The sequence below is a fragment of the Corythoichthys intestinalis genome, chromosome 21 (assembly GCF_030265065.1).
Source record: "Corythoichthys intestinalis isolate RoL2023-P3 chromosome 21, ASM3026506v1, whole genome shotgun sequence".
Taxonomy (NCBI): Eukaryota; Metazoa; Chordata; class Actinopteri; order Syngnathiformes; family Syngnathidae; genus Corythoichthys; species Corythoichthys intestinalis.
In genome coordinates this window covers 5292466-5312902 of record NC_080415.1, presented here as the reverse complement: position 1 = coordinate 5312902, position 20437 = coordinate 5292466, and the positions used below count along the sequence as shown (strand labels likewise).

The following is a 20437-nucleotide window of genomic DNA, read 5'->3' as shown; positions in this document are numbered from 1 at the left end:
TATTGCATCTAACACATTTTAATTGGAGAAATTGGCAACTTACTTTGAAATGTTAAGCAGGTCCACTGCCTTCGCATGACCCATAAACTGCGACCCAAAGTATCTGGATGCGACTTGGTCACCGATCCAATACCTCACATGCTGGTCCAACTGTTTGGACTTGGTTGTCTTGTTGAGGCTTTCGTCGAACATAACACCTAAGACATCTGAGCAGTTCCTTACGTTAGCACACAGTACTGTGCGATTGCCTGCTATTTTGATGTTGATGCTAATGATGCTAACAGCGCGCACGCACGAGGTGCATTATGATTTGTAGTGCAGTGCATCGTAAAAATTCTACGCGTCATCTTCGTTATGGTAAGACGGCCAGACTGGATTATTGAATAAAAGACTAGAGGCAAGAGATCATTACTGTGCAGTTTTAATTTCAGAAATTTCTGGGTGCATTCAATGACAGAACAAAGCTGTGTAGAGAATTGCACACCGAACAGCGATCTCAGCGTTGCTTATATGCTGGACTTAAAAGGGGGTGTGTCTGTTTGGTGATTAACTCATCTTACAAAATAGGTCATGAGCCTTGCTGGTTGGCAGTTAAAAGTCCATAATTATCTGAGGCAAAACTATCTATCAGCAGTTTCAGCGAAAAACAACTGGTCATGCTTGCAGGCATATCAGAAGATTGCATTAGGCGAGATGTATACTGACTTCAGTTCCCATACAAAGTCATGGCCTTGCGACGGGCGACACGCATCAAGCTCGATGCGATTTTACCGTTACGGGAACAGGAAGTTGTTTGGTTTCATGGGCTGACTTTTGCCATCACAACTCAAACTAAACTACACATGAAACTACTTTTGATGTAATATTAGTAGATTGAAGTAATCTGAGGAGAAAAAGGTAAGAGATGGGATTTGAAGTTCTTTGGGATTTAAGCATTTGGTGATGAGCGTAGGGTGAACGACTAGTTGTCGCGTGACAAAATGCGTCCGGTCTGAACTCAGCTTTATGCCGCGTGGAATAAGCACACCATTTCATTGACAACTAGCAACTATTCACAGGAAAACTATTCCCCCACTCTATTTACAGGAGGAGGTTTTCCTAAAAGCAGCCAAACTGAAGGAGAAACATGTCAATGTCATCCAACAACTGGAGCAAACGATTGAAGATCTCAGGACCAAGATTGCTGAGCTGGAGCGGCAGCCCCCTCTGCTAGACAGGGACATACAAACAGACAAGGGGGTAGAGGAAGGTTGCCTTTCAAGCACAGTGTGTGACGCTCATTTCCAGACTGAAGCAGCTGACTTTATGGCCTCCCTGGAGGCCAAATCCGTGCAGACATCACCGATGGATGATGGCTTTAAGTTTAAAGTGCCTAATGGCGAGACAGGTGGAATTAATGGTTCCCTACAACTCCCACTTAACCAGTGTTCATGCCAGCAGCAGCAATCCTCACTTGCACTTCCAGGTGGACCTTCTGTTCCATTGCCCGAACAGATAACAGTCTCTATGCCACCACCTGTACCCCCCATACAAGTAGGTTTACAACCACCACCGCCACCACCACCACCTCCTCCTCATCTTCTTGCTGGACCTCCTCCACCTCCCCCACCTCCTCCACCTCTCCCTGGTGGTCATGCACCACCACCACCACCACCTCCTCCTCCTCTCCCTCCTGGACTTGCTCCACCCCCACCTCCTCCGCCTCCACCTCTCCCTGGTGGTCATGCTCCACCTCCTCCTCCTCTTCCTGATGGACCAGTTCAACCACCTACTTATTTCCCTGGCAGTGTTGCTCCACCGCCACCTCCACCTCTCCCTGGTGGTCTTAATTTACCACCACCTACTTGTCTTCCCCCTAGTGGAATAACACCACTACCGCCTCCACCCCTCCCTGGCAGCGTTGGTCCACCCCCACCTCCTCCATTTCCTAGTGGGACCAGTGGACTTCCACGACCCCCTCCTCCACCTGGAGCAGTTTTTCCAGCTCCCTCAGGCGCGCTAGGCTCCTTGCCTCCTCCCCTGCCAATGGGGCTATATACTCTGGGACTCACCCAAGAGAAAGCCCCTCGGAAAGCAGTTGTGGAGCCTCCTAGACCCATGAAGCCACTGTACTGGACCAGAATCCAGTTGCACACTAAAAAGTAAATGATGACTGTCAATCTGGTGAATGTGAAAAGAAATAACATAGCACACAAACACACAGTGGAACCTCCAACATTCTATTCAGTGATGCTATACAGTACACTGCTGGCCAAAAGTCTTCTTTTATTTTTTTCTTTCTTTTGAGGGTCTTGTTTTTTTCCTGTAAACTCTATGTTGATTCCTTTCCCCCAAAAGCTCTACTTTTGTCTCATCTGACCAGAGAGCATTCTTCCAAAACGTTTTTGGCTTTCTCAGGTAAGCTTTGGCAAACTCTAGTCTGGCTTTTTTATGTCTGTGGATCAGAAGTGGGGTCTTCCTGGGTATCCTACCATAGAGTCCCTTTTCATTCAGACGCCGACGGATAGTACCGTTTGACACTGTTGTACTCTCGGACTGCAGGACAGCTTGAACTTGTTTGGATGTTAGTCGAGGTTCTTAATCCACCATTCGCACAATCCTTCATTGAAATCTCTCATCAAATTGTCTTTTCCGTCCACATCTAGGGAGGTTAGCCACAGTGCCATGGGCTTTACACTTATTAATGACACTGTGCACGGTAGACACCTGAACATTCAGGTCTTTGGAGATGGACTTGTAGCCTTGAGATTGCCCATGCTTCCTCACAATTTCGCTGACTCAGACTGTTCTTTGGTCTTCTTTCTTTTCTCCATACTCAATGTATCACACACAAGGACATAGGACAGAGGTCAACTTTAATCCATTTTAACTGGCTGCAAGTGTGATTTAGTTATTGCCACCACCTGTTATGTGCCACAGGTAAGTAACAGGTGCGGTTAATTACACAAATTACAATTACACATTTTTTTCATTCTCTTTTGTGTTTTTTCATTGCAAGCAAAATCAATGAAGATATTACTACCAAAGCATTTGTAATTGCAGTCATTTTCTGGGAGAAATTAAGCATTATCTGACACAATTGCAGGGGTGCCAAAACTTTTGGCCAGCGGTGTATAATTGGATAGGCGGTATGAAAAATGAATTTACACAGTATAGACAGGGAGTCCCCGAGTTAAAAATGAGTTCCGTTGCTATGCTGGTCATCATTGTTGTCAAAGATTAATTGAAAAAAATAATTTAATTACTGATTACGCGAATTTACACCTCAAAAAGTAATCCAGTTACTTTACTGATTACTTTATTATCAAAGTAACTACAGTAATTTTGGCACTATAAGCCGCACCTGACTACAAGCCGCCACCCACGAAATTTGACACGAAAACGATATTTGTTCATAGATAAGCCGCACTGGATTATATACCACAGCTGTCCTCACTGCATTATAGGATATTTACACCAAAGGATATTAACTTGTAACATTTTTTTTTTTTTTTTTGACAGCGGCATCATACGACTGTCATAAGACCATATGAACCACCATGTGTCACCATCCGTCTTTGGGACCTTGTTTTCCTTTGGGACATCTGGGATCCGTCACTTGGGGGGGGGGGGGGTACTGTTGGATTTTGTGTTGGTTACCTCCTAGTGTGTCCCTGTGATTGCCCATTCATTTCATTTGTTGTGCCTGCACCTAGGGTATCCTCCGATCTGCATCCTACTGTGTCGCTCACTTGTTCTTCGTTGTCTTGTTACCACTTGTCTGTGTGTGTATATAAGCTCACAGTTTCTTTTCACTCCTTGTTGCGTCATTGTCAATGTTTTCGTTCATGCCAACATTGATTTTTGTCCGTTCCTACGCCCCAGCCATTGTGTTCCTCTGTCCAGTACGTTTTTGAGACCAGCCTTCTGTCAACACCCTGGGTTTTGTTTGCTACTGTGTTTTTTGGTATCACCTCAGTTTTGGTTTGTACTTTGTTTTTCTCCCTCTCTAACTCCAGTCAGCCACACGGTGCATTTAGGATGGCCCAGACAGACAGCACAAAACTTAACGCATCAACATTGGAACCTAAAGTGTGCTGTACATGCACCCCGATTCTTTACATTTCTGTCCTAAAGTTTTGCATGCTTCGGCTGTTAGCGATGTAAGGTCTGTGTCAATGCCTCACGTGACGTTTTAACTTTGTTGTTTGAGACGCTAGATTTTGGAGGTTTCACTGTAAAAACATTTGTGTGACCACTAATGTGATTAGAATGTGTTTTAAAAGAGGCAATGCACATTAATCTCTTTTCATATTTGTCAGGGAAATGTCCTCTTCATCTGTGTGGGAGACAATAGAAGAGCCTGATGTGAATTTTGAGGAGTTTGTAGAGCTGTTTTCCAAAACAGCCGTCAAGGAGAAGAAGCAGCCACTCTCTGACACAATCACTAAGTCCAAAGCCAAACAGGTATACATTTCTGTTTACACTACAAAGTTGTGTATAGAGCAGTTTCAGGAGAAAAATAACAATGTGAACCATTCAAAAGCATCTTAAAAATGGCCACTGTAGAGGCAGGGGAAAAAAGAAATGCAAAATTTTAAACTGTTATAAATTGAATGGGATTGTGCCCTCTTTGAAGCGTGTTATTTAATTGCAATTGCTTTCCCTAAAATGCCATGGAAACAGCAACTCTTCTAAATTGATGAAAAACTGCTGGGTTTGCTCGTCTCTGCTAATCCCTGACTTCATTTTATGAAGATCTTACTTTTTCAACTACCAGCATAGTACCCGACTCTCTTTAGCCTAAGATTACTGTGTTCTTGCTATATACTGTATACAGTATAAGCAAATGACATCCACACGGTTTCACTGACCAACTTAGCTTTTATTTACCATGGGACTTCAGCTAAAAAATGCCCATAACCACTGATGAGTTTGTTTGGTTGCCTCAGCGTAGATCCTTAAAGTGCTATAGGATCACTACACACAAAGCTTTCTACTGGGGATCGTTTCTAAAAAAGAATACAACAAACTGTGTCGTACTACGATTATCTAAAAAAAAAAAAAAAAAAAAAAACCTCAGCAGATATTGTATTATCACAAAAAGAATGGGGCGTTCCCCTTTAGAAGACCAATGAACATGCTTACATCTATCCTTCTTCTTTCATGGGAAGATCCAGGAAAACCTCACTAGGGAGGTGTCCAGGGGACATCCTTAACTGGCTCCTCTTGATGGGGTGGAGCAGCGGCAATACTCTGAGCTTGTCTCAGATGGCCTAGCTTCTCAGCCTCTCTTGGGGAGAGCCCCAGACACCATGCTGAGGAAACTTATTTCGGCCACTTGTACCCAGGATCTTTTTCTTTCGGTCATGACCCACAGCTCATGAACATAGGTGAGGGTGGGAACATAGAACGACTAAAAAATAGAGAGCTGTGCGCCTCAGCTCCGTTTTTACACATCACTGCAGACCCCGCATCAGTCTACCATTCCATTCTTCTCTCACACCTTAAGAAATAAGTTACTTAAATTGCTTCACTCGGGAAAGGATATCATCAATGACCTGCAGAGGGCATTCCACTTTTTTCTGACCCTGGGCCTGGACCATGGCCTGAGATTTAATGGTACTGATTCTCATCCCGACTGCTTCACAGTCATCCACAAACTGCTCCAGCAAGTGTTGAAGATTGTGGTCTGACGAAACAAGCAGAATCACACCATCTGCAAAAAGCAGATGTGCTATACTGATGTCACCAAACTGGACCCCCTCAACCCCACAGCTGCCTCGAGATATTCTGTCCATAAAAGTTATGAACAGAATCTGTGACAATATACACATTACCTATCTAATTATCTCTTTTTTCTCCCAGGTTGCCAAGCTCCTAAACAACAAACGATCACAGGCAGTAGGAATCCTTATGTCCTCGCTACACCTTGATATGAAAGATATCCAGCATGGTGAGTTTGTTTGAATTCCGATTTGACTTGTACTCGTTTCAAATTTATTTTCTTGGATTTTTTTGCAGCTATATTAAACTTGGACAATACAGTAGTTGACCTGGAGACCCTTCAAGCGCTTTATGAAAATGTAAGTACGAGTAGTTTGTATACAGTATAAGCAAACTGAGTTTTCTATACCTCTGTCTGTCCATCCATATGTACAACCATCTTTCTATTACACTTACTTACCTACCTACCTAACTAACCACCTGGACTTGGAATTGAAGGTAAGAACTGAAGACTCGGACTCGACTCGCTTGGGCTCAAAGGGTCAGAGACTAGTGACATGACTCAACTTGAGTCAAGCTGATTCAGGAAAATTGGCGCAAACATACTCTTCTCCAGAATTGCCCATTACGTCGATCCCGAGAAATTGCTAGATCCCAACGCTATTGTCATTCAATCACCTCCTTGTTTGGGGGGGGGGGGGGGGGGGGGGGGTGTAATAACACTTATTTAAATATAGCCGGTAATTTGTACATCCTTCCTTGCTATTACCGTATTTTTCGGACTACAAGTTGCACCTGAGTATAAGTCGCACCAGCAATAAAATGCCCAACGAAGAGGAAAAAAAACATATAAGTCGCACCGGAGTATAAGTTGCATTTTGGGGGGAAATGTACTTGATAAAATCCAACATATAGAACAGATATGTCATCTTGAAAGGCAATTTAATATAAAAATACAATAGAGAACAACATGCTGAATAAGTGTACAGTGCATGAACATTCATTCATTCATTCATTTTCTATGCCGCTTTTCCCCACGAGGGTCGCAGAGGTGCTGGAGCCTATCCCAGCTATCTATGGGCAGTAGGCAGGGGACACCCTGAACTGGTTGCCAGCCAATCGCAGGGCACAGTGCATGAGCAACGAAATGCAAATATACTGTCCTCACCAGTACGCTACGGCTCGGTCCTGGCTATACAGAGAGCTAAACTCCCAAATGACGATGATGGACGTCCGTATAATTTGCTGACTCAATTTTGTCCTCGATACCAAACAGGTTCGCATCAACGTAAATAAATGATAATTAGGTGCTATTGCAGAAATGACACAAACAGTTAGCATGCGTTCGCTAGCACTAGCACATCGTTCAAACAACCACACAACTGGCTCTAAGTGTCCAATCTGGGGTGAAAAACACACAACAACAACAGAAAAGATGATACACACAGGCGTTGCCTTGTAGAGATATTTTACAAGCATAAACAATGAACGTAAGTTTGCAGCTGTGTTTCTCTCTTGCTAACTTGCCCACTCACTCCGAGCTACGTAGCTGTCCGTCTTCTTCTGGCGTGTGAGCGCTCTTCTTCACTCAAACAAGTGCGAGTGCACCCCCACGTGGGAGTGAAAGCGCCACAAACTAAAAGCATGCATTTCAATATGAAAAAGTCAATAATACAACTGAACACAAATTGCCAAAGGCAGAACGCAAATGTGGCCATAGCTATTAAGAGTTATTCAGATAACTATAGCATAAAGCGCATGCTAACAAGTTTACCAAACCATCAGTGTCACTCCAAAACACCAAAATAACATTTGAAATGATGTAATAATGTGTAAATAATTTCCCACATAAGTCGCTCCTGAGTATAAGTCGCACCCCCAGTCAAACTATGAAAAAAAACTGCGACTTATAGTCCGAAAAATACAGTATATATTTTTTCCCTTGAGAGTCGGCAGTCTGTACCACTTACACGTATTCCTCACCTCCACTCAGACAAAATAAACAGTGAAACATTTTCCCATCTTGTTTATAGCGAATGTGTTGATTCGAGCAAACGATTTATGTATTATTATTAGGGCTGTCAAACGATTAAAATTTTTAATCGAGTTAATTACAGCTTAAAAATTAATTAATCGCAATTAATGGCAATTCAAACCATCATAAAATATGCTATATTTTTCTGTGAATTATATATATATTCTGTAAAATAAATTGTTGGAATGGAAAGATAAGACACAAGATGGATATATAAATTCAACATACGGTACATAAGGACTGTAGTGGGCATTTCACTCTACTGTCATTTAAATCTGTCTATGCTGTCCTCACTCCGAAGCGTCTACTTTTTCCAAAGCTAGACAGCTAGTGAACGACGCCTTAGTAATCAGACTTCTTCCTTTTTCATCTGATTTATTAATAAAATGGCCTCAAACCATTGTCCTCTTTAGACCGTCGCAAAAATACAAAAAAAAAAGTACACAAGCATTGCAATAGCAACAACGTTAGCTTAGCACGCTATACAGGTTAACTAAAAATAAACAAAAAGCATCTCATACAAAAAATATAACATTTCGCTTACTAACATAATATGTACATTCTTTACAACAACCATACTTACGGACATTACACAACATTACAACGTAGGCGTCAGCCCGAGACGTCGTGCAGCCATATTGAACTGGCAAGAAAACCATGTCGCAAAGCGACCACAAGAGTTCGCTGTTAGACAGCACAAAAAGCCTTGCTGTAAAACTTACCAAAAGGCAGAATACTGTCTGAGCGGGACATGTGCGTTAATTGCGTCAAATATGTTAACGTGATTAATTAAAAAGATTAATTACCGCGCGTTAATTTTGACAGCCCTAATTATTATACGAAGTGCCTCTGTCGACACTACAGCTTGACAGTTGCTTATCCCTCCTCCCGAGCATAAATATACAGAAAATGACCCTGAAATAGCAAAATTAAGAGTGTAACAGTATTCGTCTCGTACCATCACACTATGGGCATCACGGATCGGTGCACGCAGTCAGAGGGCGAATATGTTTGAGTTAAATAAATCAAATCCATGTCGGGGTTAGTTCACTTTACTCCAGGACGCGGTAGAAGTAATGCGCCTAAACCAACAACCGACATTACAGAAAAAGGAGACAAACCAAAACAGAAACCCAAAAATTATCATTCATCACTCATAGACTTCATAATATTTTGACTGGACACGGGGTGCGGGGCCGATTCATATCTCCGTCAAAGCTGACCGAGTGGAAACACAGAGCTTTTTACGTGGAAAATTCTTGTGAATAAATTCTTAAATCCCTGAATTCTTTATAGATATGGACGTAAAACAGCCTCGATTCTTGGTTAACTCATTCACTCCCAGCCATTTTCACCGGAGCAAGGCCCTTTGCCCCCGGCCGTTATACTGGATTTTGACTGATTTTGCAAGGCCCACAGAAAAGTCTGTTCTATTGCTATATAAACATGGAACCCACCAAAAGAAAGATTAGACTCTATTCTTTCAGCGGAAAAAAAAAGTTCATACCTTTTGCCACTCTTTAGAAATCGTCATTAAAAAATAGCTCAGTTTAAGCGATTTTCAAATTTCTGATGAAAAAAAAGAGAAATTGAGCTTTTTGTGAAAGTATACATTTCAAACATAACTTTGACTATAACACAGCTATTTTTCGTTTGTGACATACCAAACATCTGAATAATGTTTACGTTCTACAAAATATCAGACAACAAGACAAATAGAGCTTTTGATCACAAAGTAACAATTTATTTACACATAACTAAACTATTGAACTGTTGAAATATTTGCGCACATAACAAAGCAGCTCTTTGCTGCCCCCTGGTGAATGAGGTGGCTCCCAGTACGGTAATCTGATGAGTCCGGATCAAGATCGGTCTCACTTTTTTCATCATCTTCATCGTTGGTTTCAACCTCGGGCTAAGGAGTAACGCAACGTTAGCTCCGCAGAACGCGTGTGGAACCTGACGCTGTTGTGGACGTCACCGTCTGTCTCATCAAGATAGATTTTTTAAAATCCTTTTTTGACGATGGTTTCGTTTTCTTTTCAAAACACTCATCCAGTGTCGTTTGCCTTTTTTTCCCCGATCGTTCTCCACATTTTTCTCAAATTCTCACACGTCTTCACAAGATCCCTCCAACTTCCGTTTCCTGACTATTTTTTTTCACTTCCTTTCTTGGCCCGAGATGAGTTCTTACCAAATGCGCTACTGACCTCCAGTGGCCAGTTTTATTGCTTTAAAATGGGTTTTGACCTTTGTGCATTGAATCTTAGATACATCGGAACCTATAGATGCCGTTTATCAAACAAAAAAACAAACAAAAAAACACACTGAAGCACTGAAGGACACTGAAACAATTACAAATAGAACATATTTATACATTTTTGGGAGCAAATGAGTTAAAAGCAAAAAACCGGGCAGTTAGCATTTATTTTACGTAAATATTGCAAAGTACAACGCCAATGCTGTAGTGGCTAATTTCGCTAATTTAAATGTTTCAAAATGCATGCATGGTACGAAAAATATAATAATTACCTTGAGTCCTCGAACAAATCACTCCTGAGACAATCCTTCCTGTTTGTATGCGGTACAGCTTTCGTACTTTTTCAACCTAAATGTGATGTTGGATCGCTGCATGAGTCGAATAACTGCGACCGACTGCGAATAACTGAAGCGGAGTGTGAGACTGCCCCCTACTTGAAGGCTTGGTGCAGTCTCTGTGGAAGTCATCAATATCATTATGAAGTCTATGGATCGCTACTAGAAAACCTATGGCGATCATACAGAGTGGGAACTATCAAATGCAGTATTCTTAACACTTTTTGAAGCGTATTTATTTTATATTTTCAAATCAGGAAATGTTTATTTTTCTCTAAGCCGAAGTCATTGAAACATTGAGGCAGTATTTATCTTTGCACTATTTCAAGACCATGAGCTCTCCTTCGCAATAAACGCTGTGTTTTGAAAGTCACGTGCTCAGGGTCCGAATTTCCTGCATCAATGTGTTCTGCTAAGTCTAACATGTCTGTTATTAAATCTCGAGAAAGCTCATGAAGAACCTCAGCAATCGCTGCCAATGCTTCTATGTTGGGAAGGAAGGAGCAATAGCTTGACTCCAGAGCCATGTAGCTTGACTTGCTCAAGTCAAACCCCGCCTTGTTCATTCTAATGAAATAAATAAATAGATATTGAAATAGAAGCATTTTAATAACACATCTCATAATTTATTCAATTGTGTATTTATTTATTTAATTTTTGCACTCCTGGTCCTCCATAGGTAACAGGCTAAAGAAATGTTTGGGAGACTAAAACATAATGAGCAAATGCGAGTTTTCGTCTTACAAGAACAAGAAGAAAATGTGCAATAGTTTCCGTCACATTTTCACAGTGTGTGACATTTTATGTGTAGTTAGCCTGCATCGTAGCTGGTTGTGTCACTCGTGACATGCTGCGCCCCAACCCCCTTCCCAATTCACCAGCGTGTCGTCTCCAGTCTCCATGCAGGCTTGCACACACAGTTAGATTTGTTTTCTTGGCCAGAGAGAATATGCAATGTTGCCTTAGCCTTTAAAGGTTTGTGCTGAGTGATCGTCACACAATAAATGTAACTCGTAGCATTAGCGTAGCGTTCGCGTTAGCATTAGGCTAATGCTAACGACGAGCATCCTCTCAAACTCTCGGACAACTTTTTTTTACTTGCTGTTCGTGTCATCCTGTTTTCCTGCTAAATATGTATTATCACCAAGTTGGCGTGGTTCTTGTAGATAGACGTTACAATATGTGCTCGTCTGTCAATGATTAAATAATTGGAAACTTAATGATTTATTTTTGGAGTAAATTTTTTAATTTTACAGACGAAAACAGTTTTAGTAAACGTCAACTAAAACTAAAAAAAGACAAACACATTTTGAGATGACTAAAATATGACTACCGTATAAGTATAATCGTCCTAAAGCCTAAGACTGGGATGAAAATTAAAAGGGCTGCCAAAAACAACACTGTTGCGATAAAATGGATAAATGTATATATGTGTTTATGAACTATTTAACTGTGTCCATAGAGTCATTCAGATGTGTGTATTTGACAGAGGGCAGTGCCAGAGGAATTGGACAAGATTGAAAAACACGTGAAATCCACTAAAGACAAGGAGAATGCTAAACCTCTGGACAAACCTGAACAGTGAGTTGACGCCGTAGTACTGTGACATTAGAACTAAATATTAACCTGAGTGTGGGTTATTCTTTCTGACAGGTTTCTCTACCAGCTCTCCCAGATACCAAGCTTCTCTGGTCGAGTCTTTTGTATTCTCTTCCAGGCTAGCTTTGCTGAGTGCATGACATCCTTGATGAGGAAATTGGATACATTGCTGAGTGTATGCAAGGTGAATTGATTTGGCAATCAAATCTCGCTGTCTTTTACCATTTGTTATTCCATCTAAAACAATGCATTTTTTTTTTCAGCTAATCTAGGTTGTGACATCACAACCACAATTGATGATCATATCTAAGTTTCTAGCTCTGCGCTAGCTAGTACATGTTGAAGGAATGACAAAACGGTCACACGGCAACAAGAAAATAGAAGCTGTGTATAGCATGCTAGCAGACTGCAAAAATCTGCAGCTCACTCTGGTTGTGTCATCATCTTCTGTTTGGAGATTTTTGAGTGGGCGGGGCTAAGGCCGCTGAGAAAGGAAAATGAATATAACCATTATTAAGCCTTTCTGACACTTTTTTGAATGAGTTTTTGTGCAAAATATGGTCTCCTATCATTTTAATGTCACTTGCTGTAGTGTTTCGTAGCACTCTTAAGTGAGGCCAGTGAGGCCAGTGAGGCCCGCATTTCTTTGGATGTTAATCTAGGTTCTTTTGTGACCTCACTGTTGAGTCGTCAGTAATGATTCCTATGAGTCCAATGATTCCTTGGTCTAAATAACGGAAGAGGCATGGGCGTCGTAAAGTGGAAACGTCATAGGTCGAGGACTCCCTGTATATATGTGAGGAAAAACCTTTAAGTGTTGCTTGGACTAACCAAAAATGTTATTTCTTGTGTAGGTGTTACAGGAAAGTAAGAAGGTGAAGCAGGTGCTGGGTCTGGTGCTGGCCTTTGGCAACTTTATGAACGGAGGAAATCGTACTCGAGGCCAAGCTGATGGTTTTAGCCTTGACATCCTTCCCAAACTTAAAGATGTCAAGAGCAGTGTGAGTAAACACAATTGCATATTTAAAAGCTGGAATTAATGTAACACAAAATGAAATTAAGACATACAGTAGCTAAAGGTCCCCTTCAATAAGTTTTTGAAAAAACGGTTTTAGAATCTTAATATTATAAAGAGGTTTGCAAGATAAATTGAGTTTATAATTCCGCTAGTGTCCTTTTACAAGCTATTCTACCCGGCCTTTTTTTTTTATCCAGCAAACACTGATGGTGTGTTTAATTGACTAGTAAAATACAATACATTTAATTATGAGTAGGCGGTTAAAAGATTAAACGACTAGTCATGCACATCCCCACTCATGAAGTGCTTTACATGTCACGCATTCAAACAACAGTGGTGTTGCTACCTTGCAAGGCAATTCATAGTAGTACTTTGCCAAAGCTCCCAGCTAAAATAAGCTAATTTACCTCCTTAATAACGTTATGACATGTGTTCTATCAGATTTTTCTCCCGAGGCTTTTGTGTTGATGAATTAGCTGTCTTTTACATTCAGTTGGATTCTCAATATTATCCAGAGGTGCTAAATAAACAACTTTCATCATAAACTTATATGTGCAACATGAATATGGCGTAATGTAAATGCTTAAGACAAACGGTGAGAGAGCAGCATGTTGTCAAGTTGGCCGCAGCCACACGCTCGGATGTGTGTGAGGAGACCGCTCCTTCGTGTGCATCCGTGGCCAAACGCAGGGGCGCCGTATAGGGGGGAATAGTGAGACTAATTCTAAGGGCCCATGCCCTGATGGGGGCCCACAAAGAAAATTAGAACATTCGTTAATCGTTTGCAAATTTAAATATTTATCATTATAATTTTAATAGGAATAAAACAAAGGGTTTCGTTTCCTTGTTTTGTTTTTGGCAAAAAGTAAACAGAGAGCATATGTATTGTCAGCCCCCCCCCCCAAAAAAAACCCCTGTATTTTAATTAAATGGTTTGGTCTGCCCTTCCTTCGATCAAAACGGGAGCAGCGATGCGCATTTACACCAGTCAATGACTCAAAGCGCGCAGAGCGTGGTAGTGCAGAAATGTTTTCAAAGCAAAAATCGGGTTTTCAAAAGAGGAAAGAAAAGAAAGCAAAACAGGAGATGGGTAGAAACGGCCAACAGGATGTGACAAAGTACTTCACAAAGGAAGGTTGTTGTCTTGTGTCAGTGAAGTGCTGAAAATTAACCTGTTATCTTAGCTTTGAAGTGAGTTCCCAGCTCCGTAGAAATACGAGATTTTCCCGGCCTCAATGAGCGACATGCACCTATTCAAAAACATGAATTCCAAATCATGACGGCATTTTTTGGTATCCTACAGATTTTGAAAGTTGTTGTGGACATTTTCCTTTTTTTAAAATCGGCTTGAATCCAGTTTGTCAAGAATTTATTGAATTTAGTTTGTCATCAATTAAATTTTGTTTGTTAACAAGGGACCTCGCTTCGGAGCTGTAGCCTATAGTGGAGATCACGAGTTTCCGGATGAGGCTAAGCCTACTCCATAATGAAATACTGTAATCGTTTGCTAGCTAGTGTTTGCTCCACTTTTAGCTTACATTTACATATCAGTACAGCAGGCAAGTCCTTAGCAATCTCTTCATACTAAAACGGTTGTATAGTGTATACTGTAATGTATACTGTAGTTAAGGGCGTAAGTTTGGTCTCAACATTGGTAGGGATGATATTACAGCATAACTGCATGTACACTTTTTGCTCAGGATGGGACATTAATAATACCAAACAGATTGGGTGAACGGGGGTCAGGGCTACATTTCTCACGAATATGAACCTAATTAATTGATATACTAAATCAGGGGTGCTAGTGACGTTGATCACGATCGACCAGTCAATCACAAAGCTAGTGTGGGTAGCTCACAGCACCCCCCCCCCCAAATACTTTTTTAAATGTACATAATTAATTATGATTGTTGTGTGGATGTTGTGTTGTGTGAGCTATGTACGAGGTTATGCAGCACCTCTCTCTCTCTAAGCAGCTTCTTGCTAACGTTTTTCTTGTTCCATAGTTGCCAGCAGAGGATACTACATTTCTCACTGTTTATTTAATGTTAACAGTAAAAAAACACAAAGAGAAGGACACTTCTCTCGAAGCAGCTTCCTACTTGAGTTTTGCAGGTTAGCAAGTTCACACAGTTTAATGTTATGCTAACACTGATGCAGGTTGGACCTTCAGTAGCAAAATTCATTGTGTGTTCCCCACTTCCAAAACAATGATGTCTTTTTACATTTCTAACAGTGGCTGCTGCTGGCTAAAAAAAAAAAGCATCTCATATCTCTAATATCTAATGTGGGTGTGTGTGAGGGTTAAATCATCAGCCAATCAAATGTGCGTTTAGGAGGAAAAAATGGACCGGCACATTCAGCAAATAAAAAGATTCATATGTAAATCTAAACATAATAAAAAGAATTCACTTAATAATGGTGGGGTCAATTACAACAATTAAAACGTATGGGAAGACAATATAAATAACCTAGATAACTGTAGTCATAGAATAACGCAAATAAGGTTGCTTAAAAGTTGGTGGGGACAATTTAAGCATCCTAAAGAGTTGGTAGTGTTTTGTCCCAACCATCCCTATGCAAACCTACACCCTTGACTGTAGTATATTTAAGTTCAAACAAAACATTAATTCTAAGTCATTCATTATGTTGTTTTCTTTGAGAATATTTCTAATAAAAATATATTTAGATTGTAAAAGATGGCCTTCAGTACATTTCTTATAGATGGAATCAGTCTATTCATTTATGCTCTATACGTGGTATGTTTACATAAATATATTTTCATTTTAAATTAATGCAGAAAATGCACAAATTAGTGTGTAAATTGATATCTTTTCATGGGGCCCAAAATCCCTGGCAGCGGCCCAGGCCAAATGTACTGTAAGTACGTATTGCTTTCTTTATAGAAAGTTTGTGGTGTTTACATTGGACTTTCAGTGTTGCGGTCTTGATAGCTTAGATTGGTTCAATTTTATTGTATTTGTGTAGTGACAGGCTGGTAAACAGGTAGGCAGTCAAATGTTACCAAGTTAATGTTAAGTGTTAAGTCTACAGGGGCTGTACGAAATAATGGATTTAAAAATCAACAAAAACGAATTTAATATGGTATAGGTTCACCTTTTGCGGCAATTACAGCCTCAACTCTCTAAAGAATTGAGTCATGCAACTTGTGAATTGTTTCCAAAGGAATTTTAAGCCATTCTTTAGTTAGAATACCCTCTAACTCTTTTAGAGACGATGGCGGTGGAAATCGACGTCTTAACTGAATCTCTAAAACTAATCTTGAAGTCTGGGGATTGTGCCGGCCATACTAGATGCTCAACTTCATTAGAATTTTCCTCATGCCATTCTTTAACAATTATGTTCAATGATTATGATCCCAAAATGTTTTTACTACATGCTATCAAATATTATTTCTTTTATAATTCGATCATTAACTCACTTTTGAGCAATCATAAGTGGCCTTGGTGACTCTTGACATTCATTTGTTTATGTGGTCGATGACAGAGCCTTATCCTTGCCCTTGCAGAGCTTTCTTTTAGACTTTAAAAAAGGCACACAAAAGTTCCTCCCCCAATCTTTCAGAGTACCTGGTGTTGGAATTACAGGTTCTCCACGCAGAGCGTAAAACCATAGGGTTTTTGCGATAATAAAGTTAGAAAAAAAAAAAGATGTTTTACGTCACGACCACACAATACATTCCTATGCAAGTCACGGCTGTTGTCCGACTTTTGTGATTTGGGGGCTTGGTTTTACAATTGGTCCATTGCAAATAATTGACAAACTGCACAGATGTCAAACTTCAGTCAGGTTTGCATACATTTATTTCAGTGTAAGGATGGAACAGTGGGAAATTTTGATTTTGACGAAAGGGGACCTTTTAGATTTTATATATGAATAATGTTCAGTAGGCTTTGTATCACCACTTTTAAACCTAATTCCTTGCTAATTCCTTCTTTTCTCCTCTACATGCAGGACAGCAAGAAAAGTCTTTTGTGTTACATAGTAGCATACTACCTGAGGAATTTTGATGAGGTAAGCATTTATAGTCCATATGACATTTTCTCTTCCGATTAGTGATTACCGTATATTGAAGGAACTGTAACCACAATTAAAAGAGAAATATGTAAGATTGGTGGCCGAAAACAGTACTGCAGCCAGGATCAAATTATTGACACGCACACCATCCCACTCCTTCCTCTTTGGTCCGCCAGATAAGTGTTTTGCTGTGGAAAATCAAGCTGTGTTATGCGTTTCAATCAAACTAGAAAATGCCTTTCCTGGAGAAATTGTGTCAGTAGCTTTACTGTGCTGGTCGTTATACTTGTAGCCCAAGTACACGTACTTGGAGTACAAGTACACGCAACTACACATGTTTGTAGTGCAAGTATACACTGCCGGCCAAAAATATTAGCATCCCTGCAATTCTGTTAGATAATGTTCAATTTCTCTCAGAAAAAGATTGCAATTACAAATGTTTTGGTAGTAATATCTTCATTTATTTTGCTTACAATGGAAAAAAAAAATGAAATCATTATGATTTTACACAAAACTCAAAAAAATGGGCCTGACAAAAGTATTGGCACCCTCAGCATAATACATGGTCGCACAACCTTAAACTGCAATCAAGCGCTTTCGGTATCCATCAATGAGTTATTGCTGCAATTTTAGACCATTCTTCTTTGGCCAACTGCTCCAGGTCTCTGAGATTTGAAGGGTGCCTTCTCTAAAGTGCCATTTTCAGATCTCTCCACAGGTGTTCGATGGGATTCAGGTCTGGACTCATTGCTTGCCACTTTAGATGTCTCCAGTGCTTTCCCTCAAACCATTTTCTAGTGCTTTTTTAAGTGTGTTTTGGGTCATTGTCCTGCTGGAAGAGCATGACCTCTGAGGGAGACCCAGCTTCCTCACACTGGGTCCTATATTATGCTGCAAAATTTGTTGGTAGTCTTCAGACTTCATGATGCCATGCACACGATCAAGCAGTCCAGTGCCAGAGGCAGCAAAGCAACCCCAAAACATCAGGGAACCTTCTGCCATGTTTGACTGTGGGGACCTTGTTCTTTTCTTTGAAGGCCTTGTTTTTTTTCCTGTAAATGTTGATGCCTTTTCCCAAAAAGATCGACTGTCTTGTCATCTGACCAGAGAACATTCTTCCAAAACCTTTTTGGCGTTCTCAGGTAAGTTTTGGCAAACTCCAGCCTGGCTTTTTTATGTCTCTGGGTCAGAAGTGGCGTCTTCCTGGGTATCCTACTATAGAGTCCCTTTTCATTCAGACGCCGACGGATAGTACGGGTTGACACTGTTGTACCCTCAGACTGCAGGACAGCTTGAACTTGTTTGGATTATAGTTGAGGTTCTTTTCTTGACGCTCAATGTGGTATACACAAGTATACAGGGCAGAGGTTGAGTCAACTTTAATCCATTTTAACTGGCTGCAAGTGTCATTTAGTTATTGCCACCACCTGTTATGTGCCACAGGTAAGTAACGGGTGCTGTTGATTACACAAATTAGAGAGGTGTAACATGATTTTTCAAAGGGTGCCATAACTTTTGTCCGGCCCATTTTTGGAGTTTTGTGTAAAATAATGATGATTTTTTCCCCCCATTCTCTTTTGTGTTTTTTCATTGCAAGCAAAATAAATGAAGATATCTCTACCAAAGCATTTGTAATTGCAATCACTTTCTGGGAGAAATTGAGCATTATCTGACAGAATTGCAGGGGTGCCAATACTTTTGGCCAGCACTGTATGCCCATCCAGTCTTCCTTCCCGTCTCCTGACTTCTCATCCGTTTGTCCATCATATGTTGGGAGGCTGGGAGTTTCCTGGTTGGCAGCCAGGACAGAATTTCTGGGAGAAATTGAGCATGATCTGACAGAATTGCAGTGGTGCCAATACTTTTGGCTAGCAGTGTATACAAGTACACATAATTACAAATGTTTGTAGTACAAGTACTCTGATTCTAGATAGAAATCACACTTGAAGTACATCAAGTAAACATTACCAATATTTAAATACTGTATATTCACATTTATCATCTGAATTGCATTCTGGGAAAAATATTTTTATTGCAACTGGTGTCAAAAGCTGTAGCAAATCCACAAATCACAATAAAACAATTTGAAACACACCAGAATACATATGTAAATACATATATACACTTATATACATAGAGTACCTATGAATCAGAAATGATATTGCATTGATATAACAAGCAATGTTCTCTTACTACTAGCTGTCTGTGCCAATCGAAAAGGCGTATGGTAAATCAATGTTTTCATTCAGTTTTATTATCTTTTCTACATAATTCTTTTTAATAAGCAAGTGTTATTACCCCCCCCCCCCCCCCCCCCCCTTTGGTTTCTTCTCAATGTCTGTAGGATGCTGGCAAAGAAACTTGTGTTTATCCTCTCCCCGAGCCTCACGAGTTGTTCCAGACTTCGCAGATGAAGTTTGACGACTTTCAGAAAGATCTTACTCGACTCCGGAAAGACCTTAGATGTAATTCACTACTTTACTATAGGGTTCAAAACATTATGTATATACAGTGCCTTGCAAAAGTATTCAGCCCCCTTGAACCTTGCAACCTTTCCCCACATTTCAGGCTTCAAACATAAAGATATAAAATTTTAATTTTTTGTCAAGAATCAACAACAAGTGGGACACAATCGTGAAGTGGAACAAAATTTATTGGATAATTTAAACTTTTTTAACAAATAAGAAACTGAAAAGTGGGGCGTGCAATATTATTCGGCCCTCTTGCGTTAATACTTTGTAGCGCCACCTTTTGCTCCAATTACAGCTGCAAGTCGCTTGGGGTATGATTCTATCAGTTTTGCACATCGAGAGACTGACATTCTTGCCCATTCTTCCTTGCAAAACAGCTCGAGCTCAGTGAGGTTGGATGGAGAGCAGGCCCGGAGTGACTAATCGGGAGCTTCTGGACGATTCCAGAAGGGCCGGCCGGCCAGATGGGCCGGTCCGCGTTTTATTAAAAAAAAAAAAAAAAAAAATTACACTGTTATCATTTTTTGTTTGGTATTTATTTATGACAGTGTCACTGAGTATAACTTACATTCTGTTACCGCTGTCCCTGTGGGCCGTCTTAAAAAAAAAAAAACAGTATTATTTTTTTTTCCAGACTCATCCTCACGTGTGCAGACGAAAAATACAGCATGCAGCTCCGCCCCCTAATTGTAGTCTGTATTGAGCCAAATTAGCTGCTATCTCGGTGCTCGGATGGATAAAAAGAGCAAGGGTGGCGCTGAAAAATAAGAATTAAAAAGAGAAAAGCACTCGTGAAAGAATCGGCAAAATGCGCGAAAATAGCTAATTTTTTTCATGCAACGACCTTGCTGCCTCAAACTACAGAGGATTACAACGGAAGTGGTAAGGCCAGATGGCGAATAAAATGCAACTTGCACCGTGTGATACGACAATATGTAATTGTGGAAACTTTGGCTTCTTGTAGCACCTCACAAG

General features: G+C 40.4%; 1 protein-coding gene across 1 annotated transcript in view; it reads left to right on the top strand.

Moving 5' to 3' along the window:
- Positions 1 to 20437, top strand: part of fmn2b (formin 2b) — a 51555-nt gene that overhangs the window by 14916 nt on the left and 16202 nt on the right. The window contains exons 6-14 of the mRNA XM_057826191.1: positions 1087 to 2141; positions 4302 to 4446; positions 5848 to 5935; positions 6004 to 6065; positions 11826 to 11917; positions 11990 to 12119; positions 12790 to 12936; positions 16929 to 16988; positions 19336 to 19456. Of these exons, the coding sequence (XP_057682174.1) occupies positions 1087 to 2141; positions 4302 to 4446; positions 5848 to 5935; positions 6004 to 6065; positions 11826 to 11917; positions 11990 to 12119; positions 12790 to 12936; positions 16929 to 16988; positions 19336 to 19456 (1900 nt within the window). The remainder of the gene's footprint in view (positions 1 to 1086; positions 2142 to 4301; positions 4447 to 5847; positions 5936 to 6003; positions 6066 to 11825; positions 11918 to 11989; positions 12120 to 12789; positions 12937 to 16928; positions 16989 to 19335; positions 19457 to 20437) is intronic.